This window comes from Lemur catta, chromosome 1 (assembly GCF_020740605.2).
Source record: "Lemur catta isolate mLemCat1 chromosome 1, mLemCat1.pri, whole genome shotgun sequence".
In the NCBI taxonomy this organism is placed as follows: domain Eukaryota; kingdom Metazoa; phylum Chordata; class Mammalia; order Primates; family Lemuridae; genus Lemur; species Lemur catta.
In genome coordinates, this window is record NC_059128.1 from 36,397,810 (window position 1) to 36,406,968 (window position 9,159).

General features: G+C 36.2%; 2 protein-coding genes across 2 annotated transcripts in view; one reads left to right on the forward strand and one right to left on the reverse strand.

Annotated features, from left to right (window-relative positions):
* SLC38A6 (solute carrier family 38 member 6) overlaps nucleotides 1-6,172 on the reverse strand; it is a 68,895-nt gene extending 62,723 nt beyond the window's left edge. The window contains exon 1 of the mRNA XM_045566126.1: nucleotides 6,099-6,172. The gene's annotated coding sequence lies outside the window, so the exon portion shown is untranslated. The remainder of the gene's footprint in view (nucleotides 1-6,098) is intronic.
* TRMT5 (tRNA methyltransferase 5) lies at nucleotides 188-6,313 on the forward strand. Its single transcript, XM_045566146.1, has 5 exons — nucleotides 188-279; nucleotides 1,188-1,843; nucleotides 3,675-3,799; nucleotides 5,144-5,795; nucleotides 6,128-6,313. Exons 1-5 carry the CDS (start codon nucleotides 188-190, stop codon nucleotides 6,211-6,213), a joined length of 1,611 nt encoding a protein of 536 aa, XP_045422102.1. The 3' UTR covers nucleotides 6,214-6,313.
* The last annotated feature ends 2,846 nt before the right edge of the window (nucleotides 6,314-9,159 follow it).

Genomic DNA, 9,159 nt, shown 5'->3' on the forward strand with positions numbered 1-9,159 from the left:
CTCTGTGCGGCGAGCCGTGATGATGTCATCGAAGGGCGGCCCATCTTCCCGCGGCTGGTTTCGGAGCGGTGCCGGAGCATGAGGTGAGGACTCTGGTCGCCGAACCAGATGCGGAGCGACGCCAGGAATTGGGATGGTGCAGTGCTGAGGTGGCGGCCGCGGTGCCCTTGGCGATTCGGAGGGGCTGATGGTCCAGGGGCGGTACCAGTCCCCCCCGGGCTGCTCCCCGCCTCGTGCCGCCTGGGCACGGAAACGCCGCGGGGCCACCCTTCCGCCCAGGTGTCGAGCTTAGGTCCGAGTTAGATCCTTTAGCTGCATTTTACAGATGGGAAACCGAGACTCACATTAAGTAATCTACTCAGAGTCACCCAGGTGGTTAACTGCTGGACCCATTTGGAACCCTGTGAGGTTAACAACTTTGTTGCTTTACAGGATTCTGGAGCAGAGCCCTTTTCCCTTACAATTACTTCGTTGGTATTTTAGAGGATAAAGTGAATAACTAATACTGTGCATATAACACTCAGCAAAGCTGACGTCCTCAAAATATGGAAGCCTCTAATTAAGGGCAGGCCCTGTGGCAGTAAACATGGAAGACTAACGACATAGCAGTATATTAAGAACACAAGCACAGAAGTTAGTCAGACCATGCTCAGCCACTTACCAGCAACGAAACTTTGGGTGAGGTAACCTACTTCTGAGTTTTAGTTTACTCATTTAAAAGTGAGGACGCTATACTTCACACCTACAAAGATTGATAATGTGTATAAAACATTTGGCGCAGCATCTGACACAATACCTGATAAGCATTTCCATTGGTTATGTCATGTAAATGACCATTTCATTTAGAGATGACCCTTTAACTCAAATTTCAGTCTTCCAATCCCAAATGTATTCTGTAGAAAATTGTGGGTGGAGAGGTTCATTGAGTACGGGAACGCCGATAGATGGATCACTAAGCTGTGTCCTGGCAGCAGGTGAGTCGAAGGTGCAAATTTATTATCTGCCACTAATAAAAGACATCCTATTCTGGAAAAGATAGTATACTTTCCACACACCACTAAAAGTTTTATCAGCATTTAGCAGGTTATTTGAAATAGTAGAATTTAGATTTTTATTCTCAAAAACTTTGAGAATATGAGAATTAGTTTGTACCTTTATGGTATTTCTTAAATGAATACTTTTTCTAGGATCTTATGGAGGCCATTTGAATTCTCAAGAAGACTTCTGAAAGTGGAAAGCTCTAACATAACTGAATCAGAATCTTTGATTCCACTAGCTTGGACATCGCTGACGCAGAAGCTTAGGAAAGCACCTGGTATTTCCTTATTGGGTCAACGAAATAGATTCTCAACCATGCCAGAAATAGAAACAAATGAGAGAGACTCTGAATTGTTTTCACCACCCTCTGATGTTCGAGGCATGACAAAGCTTGATAGAACAGCTTTTAAGAAGACAGTCACCATTCCAGTGCTTAAAGTGAAAAAAGAAAAAGTCAATAAATTGATGCGATCCCTTAAAAGGGCAGCACTGCAGCGCCCAGGCATAAAACGTGTGATTGAAGATCCAGCTGATGAAGAAAGTAGACTAATTATGTTGGATCCCTATAAAATGTTTACTCATGATTCTTTTGAGAAAGCAGAACTCAGTATTTTAACACAGCTTAATGTCAAACCACAGATATCTAAATATAATTTGGAACTAACTTATGAAAACTTTAAGTCAGAAGAAATCTTGAAAGCTGTGCTTCCTGAAGGTCAAGATGTGACTTCAGGGTTTAGCAGAGTTGGACATATTGCACACTTGAACCTCCGAGACCATCAGCTACCTTTCAAGCATTTAATTGGTAGGTGTGTCATGGTATTTTGTGTGGGTAGGATTTTAGAATTGTGCTGTTATGCATTTCCTTTGTTTTTATTCATGTACTGGAAAAGAATTCACAAATTCTAATTTTAGTTTTTAAAATTATTTTTTAAAATGCCAAATTACAGCCGCAGGACATTATCATTGTAACTTTAAGCTGGATCTTGAGCTACATACCCTCTTTTAAGGGCCATTTTGGAAAACCCTCTTCAGAGTCATAGCAAGCTGTAAATATTGGTCCAGGCTTTTGTGTACACCAATACATAAGTGTAAATTAAACTTGAGTTATTTGCTTTGGCAGCTACATTGAACAGAATTCTTTTTGGTGCACAAGACTTATTAGGCTTTGAGGACTATGTTCAATACTAGCTTTCATAAATTTGAATGTTTTATAGTCAAAAATGCAAGACATGGTTTATATGCTTCCATTGATTCAACCAACTGATCCTCTTCTATGTGTCAGGCACCATACTTTGTTTTTTAGCACTCCTAGCCTAAATTCTCCAGATTGTTTTTTTAAATATAATTTTCAGAACTTCTGGTAATTATTTTCAGCTTTAAATGTAATGCTCAGTATTTTTCATGGGTAGGATTTTAGAACTGTGCTGTTATGCATTTCCTCTGTTTTTATTGATGAAAGGGACTGATAATGGTGACATAATAATACTTAAACAGATTCTTACAATTGTGACTGGGTGCAAATGTCAAGTCTAGGCTTTCCTGTGAATTACTGCCTACCCTAACCCAAACATTCCTTTGGCATTCCTATTTTATAACCACTCTTTCATAAAGGGGCGCTCATAGGTTAAAAAAGTAAAACATTTTCATACAATACTAATTTTAAAGACTTTACTATAGACCTTCAGAGTAGCTTTTAAAAAATTTTTAATTTCATTCGTTATTTCAAACTAACTTCTGTACCTTAAAAATTGAGTTCAGATAAATGAAACAGAACAGGATAAGAGCAATGATTGATTAGAGTTTATTGATATTACCATATTCAAAATTAGGTATCTAATTATCAGAGAGAATTTGAACAAATTCTGGTTGTATTTCAGCATATTTGTATGAGCAAGTACTTTTACTAACTCACAAATCAAGTTATCTTTCCTTATGTAGTGAATAGCATATAGATTTTTATAAAATTTTTTAAGTGCTAACAAAAAATAGACTGATTAAAAGATCAATATGCCACTTCTGATATATTTTATTATCTTTGTAGCCCTTCTGCTGTGATAAATATTTGACAAAAAGAACAATTTAAGTAAATGAACATTTTATTTAGACAAGACTCTAAAGAATCTATTTTTCTTTTATTTGGAAACATTGTTTTGCCAGCATAAATTTCCAAAGTGGAGGCATTTGTTTCAAATCCACAGTAAAACAGACATTTGGTTTGAGGCCAGTGGAGATGACCAGATGTTTTGCTGTTTTCTGAGACCATTTGTTGCCAGGGTCTTTGTTTTTACTTTCTTTCTCAATCTCCTGTGGTCTACCTTTTTGTTTACTTGTTGTATTGGGACATTTGAAAAGATTTAGAAAAAAATGCAAAAATATTAGGTAGACCCAAACTCCTCAAAATTTTTTCTTTAAAAATGTACGCATACATTTTTTGTGAGTATTGGCGTCTATCAGACATTAACTTTAATAATCTGTTTAAGTTTTAGAATTTCACGACACATTACACACGCAAGGTACAGTTTTTATTTATACCCTAAAGAAAATGCAGTTCGTTTGTTTCATATTTGTAGTTTTAGCCTTGATTTTGCAATCCATAGGCAGGATTTATTATTAATTTTCATCTTTTCTTTTAGGCCAAGTTATGATTGACAAAAATCCAGGAATCACCTCAGTAGTAAATAAAATCAGTACTATTGACAATACATACCGAAATTTCCAAATGGAAGTATTGTCTGGAGAGGAGAACATGATTACCAAGGTATATTTTATTATCTCCAAATAAGGTATATATCAAGATTAATGTTTAGAATCCAAATAGAAGATAAAGATTAAAGATATTTATCACAACCAGTATTGATGAGTATATGAGAATGTGAGCACTCACATATACTACTGATGGGATAACTTTGATAGATAAAGAAAGACTTTCCAAAAGAATTGGTTAAATTCTGGTATAATGATACAATGGAATATTCCATCATTAAAGATTTTTTAGCTCCATATTTGTTAAAATAAATTGTCCATTGCCAATTTAAATGACAAAAAAGAAAATTTTAGAACAGTGTGTATAAAATAGTTCTCAAGACATACTTAAACCTTGTAGGTTATACCTGGAAAGAATTATAGTTGGCAGAAACTTGTAGAAACATTTCCAGCTCTGGAACCTTAATAATATGGCCAGAAGCATCTGATGTGGTTGGGAGGGGGAAAAAAATGTACAAATTTGGAATTAAGGTCCAGGAAAGCAGAGATGGAAGATATATCTCTGTGAGATTTAGAGAACTTAGGAACTTTCTGGCCTTTGATTCTTCACTCATAAATTAAGGGATGTAAGATGATGGCTGAGGTTATAACCTATGACTGCAATTTTAGTTTTATTTTCTGTTTTCTAAAATGTCTATGATAGACAGAAGAAACGGTACAAAGTCATGATTTTGTTCAAGTCTTATCTTCACTGTATATATTTAGTTTACCCATGAAAATTCAAATTTGGGAAAGGAAAGAAAATATGAGAATGATTCATCATATACATTGGCTCTAACTTACAGATATGAAATTTGTGAAGTCCAAGTAACTATCTAAAAACATAGTAAAATACCTCAAAATTCAATGCTATATCTATCATGCCTCTCTTTTACAAACTGAAAACTAAATAAAGAGGGAAGCTTGTCTGGTGTGTGGAAGTGCTATCTGCAACTTAGCTACCCACCATGAAGATATGTGTGGTGTGTTGTTTCAAATTATAGGCCTTTTCTTCCCTATCTAGTGACATAAGAGAGTATAATTAAGCCAGTTAATTGGCCTATCGGAAAAATTTCTTATGTGGTTTGGAAACTATGGCTCTTTAGGATTGAAATTGAGAGCCATTTGGCTTTGAAGAGATGATTTTTCTCATGAAAAGTCTTCTGCAAGGTATTAACTGGCCCCAGGATTAGCATAAAAACCAGTTGTCTAATTAAAATGCCTTTGAATGCACTTACTTGCTCTTACAGTAGTCAATTTAAATGTGTATGTGTTTGCTTGTGCATACACACACCTATCCAATATTAATGGCTGGCATTTAGGGCCAAGGAGATTAACCAAAAGTATAATACTTTTTCAGGTTCGAGAAAACAACTACACCTATGAATTTGATTTTTCAAAAGTCTATTGGAATCCTCGTCTCTCTACAGAACATAGCCGTATCACAGAAATTCTGAAACCTGGAGATGTCCTATTTGATGTTTTTGCAGGGGTTGGGCCCTTTGCCATTCCAGCAGCAAAGAAAAACTGTACTGTCTTTGCCAATGATCTCAATCCTGAATCCCATAGATGGTTGTTGCACAATTGTAAATTAAATAAAGTAGACCAAAAGGTGAAAGTTTTCAACTTGGATGGGAAAGAATTCCTGCAAGGACCAGTCAAAGAAGAGTTAATGCAGCAGCTGGGACTGTCAAAAGAAAGAAAACTCTCTGCGCACATTGTCATGAACTTGCCAGCAAAGGCTATAGAGTTTCTTAGTGCTTTCAAATCACTTTTAGAAGGGCAGCCATGCAGCAGTGAGCTCCTTCCCACAGTCCACTGTTACAGCTTTTCCAAAGACGCTGATCCTGCTGAGGATGTTCGGCAACGAGCTGGAGCTGTGTTAGGCATTTCCTTGGAGGCATGCAGTTCAGTTCACCTAGTGAGAAATGTGGCCCCTAACAAGGAGATGCTTTGCATCACTTTTCAGATTCCTGCTGCTATACTCTACAAGAACCAGACCATGAATCTAGGTGAGCAATTTCTGGGGAATGAAATGTAAACTATAATAACTTTCATGTAGCTTTCTTTGGGCTACATATATATTTTATATTATTTAATTATTTATGTTCAAGACCTCTTTCCATTCAATTGTGACTAGTTTCTCCCAATTTTACAAATTTTAATATGATATACTGTTCAGTCTAACAGAAGCCTATTTCATTAAAATAATAAACCTATAGGAATATTATTTCATGTTTAACTAAATTAAAAATCTTAAAAATGGCTATACTGCTTGTTTTTTTAAAAATATTTTCAACTGCTAAATTTCTTACCTAAAATAGGTTTTCTGGATTTGTTACAGAGAATCATGAAGATCCACCTCTTAAACGACAGAGGACAGATGAAGCCTTTTCAGAAGATAAAACACAAATTACTTCAAACACTTAATTGGAAATGTTTTCTCCATCTCACCACTAGCATTTTATGTGGTGAAATATAATTTGTATGATTTAATAAAATTTTAGCATCCATTTACTTTACTGTTGAACACTTATACTTTGCCCTACTGTCCTGTAAGTTGAAGATTACCAAATTAAACATTAACTTCAGAACTAAAAACAAAATCCTAACCCTCCCCCCCCAACCAACTGAACAGAACCCCCCCCTCCTTGGCCAAGAGGACCCAAGAGAAACCCGAGTTCCTGACCATGATGAGAGGTGAGGTCAAACACTCCACATTATATCCCCTCCCTTTTGCAGTTTAGATACAACTGACCAGCATTGATGTTAAAATAGAGATCATAGACTGACAGAATATGCTCTTTATGGCAATAAGATATCGATTTGTAAACAAGACCTAAGGCCATTCCAGGCAAGGGTTAAGTCACCTATCCTATACTTAAAGAATAAACTATGTTCTAAATGTCACAAGGTTTTTCTTTTTCTCTAGCAGCTAAACAAGCACTGGCAATATTAAAGCAAATTATAGCTCACCCATAGCTGACTGACTAACCCCCTTGTTCCACAAGCCATAACAACTATAGCTTTGATTGGAAAAGAGACTGATTTCAATAAATTTCACCTGATAGGAGACCACTGACTATAGACTGGTTCCAGCTGGTTTACAGAGCCTGCACACTTGAGTGCCATTGTGTCCCTGCTTCACCCCCTTTTGACATATAGGGCCTAATTGTAATACATTTAAATGTTAAGTCTCCACCCCAGAGTAAACATGGGTTACATATAACCCGCAAGTTTGCTTATAATGCATGCATATTCATAGCTCATGTAACCTGCTGAACATGTTTACTTGGTCAACCCTTTCAGGATAAAAGCTCCTGCCCCAACCCCTCCTTCAAAGTGCCTGTTTCTGTGACAGGCTACACTTCCCAGCTGGTCAGGACAGCCACCTTGTAGGCTGGAACCCTTTATAAGAAAGCCTCCTTTCTGAATTTATAAATTTGTGATTTTTCAAGTGGACATTTTAAAATAAATCCATTACTATATATATATATATATACACATAGTATTTCAGAATATTACAGGGGTACGAATGTTTCGGTCACATTGATTGCTTTTGTAGTGCTTGAGTCACCCAGACAGTGTACATTGTACCCAATAGGTATGATTTCACCCATTTCCTCCTCCCCACTGTCACCTGCATGATTTCCATTGAGTTTTACTTCCATCTGTGCACAAGTGCTGACTGGTTAGTAACAGTATGATAGTGAGTATATGTTGTGTTTGTTTTTCCATTCTTGCCATACTTCACTTAGGAGGATGGTCTCCAGTTCCATCCAGATTGTTGCAAAAAGTATTAATTCATTTTTTTGTGGCTGAGTAGTACTCCATGGTGTACATATGCCACATTTGATTAATCCACTCATGAATGGATAGGCACTTGGGTTGACTCCACATCTTTGTGACTGTGAACTGTGCTGCGGTAAACATTCTAGTGCCAGTGTCTTTTTGATAAAATGACTTTTTTTTTCCTTTGGGTAAATACCCAGTAGGGGGATTGCTGGATCCAATGGTAGGTCTACTTTTAGTTCTTTGAGGAATCTCCATACTGCTTTCCACAGAAGTTGGACTGTTTGTTGTATACCAACAGTGTATAAGTTTTCCTTTCTGTTTGCATCCATGCCATCATCTATTGTTTTGGGACTTTTTGATAAAAGCCATTCTTACTGGGGTTAGGTGATATCTCGTGGTTTTGATTTGCATTTCTCTGATTATTAGTGAGGTTGAGCATTAGTCTATCTTCTTTTGAAAAGCTTCTATTCATGTCTTTTGCCCACTTTTTAATGGGGCGGTTTGATTTTTTTTCTTGCTGATTTGTTTGAGTTCTTTGTAGATTCTGGTTATTAGCCCTTTATCAGATGTATAGCATGCGAATGTTTTCTCCCATTCTGTATGTTGTCTTTTTGCCTGTTGGTTGATTCCTTGGCTGTGCAGAAGCTTTTTAACTTAATCCCATTTATTTATTTTTGTTGTTGCTGTGACTGCCGTTGGTATCTTCATAAATTCTTTGCCTAGGCCGATATCCAGAAGAGTTTTTCCAATATTTTCTTCTAGAATTCTTACGGTTTCATGACTTAAATTTAAATTTTTTATCCATCTTGAACTAATTTTTATAAGTGGTGAGAGATGTGGATCCTGTTTCAATCTTCTACATGTAGTTATCCAGTTTTCCCAGCACCATTTATTGAATAGGGATTCTTTTCCCCGGTGTATATTGCTGTCTACTTTGTCAAAGATCGGATGGCAATATGTGGATGGTTTTATATCTGTGTTCTCTGTTCTGTTCCACTGGTCTATGTCTCTATTTTTATGTCAGTACCATGCTGTTTTGGGGATAGCCTTATAGTATAGCTTAAAATCTGGTAAACTGATGCCTCTAGATTTGTTCCTTTTGCTTAAGGTTGCTTTAGCTATTTAGGCTCTTTTCTGGTTCCAAACAAAATGTAGAATTATTTTTTCCAGATCTCCTAAAAATGACTTTGGTATTTTGATGGGGATTGCATTGAATCTGTAAATCACCTTGGGTAGTATGGACATTTTAACAATGTTGATTCTGCTGATCCATGAGCATGTTTTTCCATTTGTTTACATCATCTGCAATTTCCTTCCTCAGTGATTTGTAGTTCTCTTTGTAGAGATCTTTCACCTAAATATATTTTGTATTATCTAAATTATATAAGTATTTTATAATCTAAATTTTATTTAATTTTTATTAGATAAATATGCTTAATTATTATCTCTCTTGGAAAATAGTTTAGGAAAATTGTGTGCTCACTCAAAAGGCACTAATACCACTTTGTAGTTATCCTTACTTGAAGAGTGTAGCTAAATTTTACATAACTACTACCAATTAACTATCACTGTAAAAGTAAT

What these genes read in the sequence shown, in the direction of transcription:
- TRMT5 (XM_045566146.1), top strand. Translation starts at nt 188, where the DNA reads ATGGTCCAGGGGCGGTACCAGTCCCCCCCGGGCTGCTCCCCGCCTCGT. An exon ending in GGGGCCACCCTTCCGCCCAG is followed by an intron (nt 280 to 1,187) that starts GTGTCGAGCTTA and finishes TACTTTTTCTAG; the next exon opens with GATCTTATGGAGGCCATTTG. An exon ending in ACCTTTCAAGCATTTAATTG is followed by an intron (nt 1,844 to 3,674) that starts GTAGGTGTGTCA and finishes CTTTTCTTTTAG; the next exon opens with GCCAAGTTATGATTGACAAA.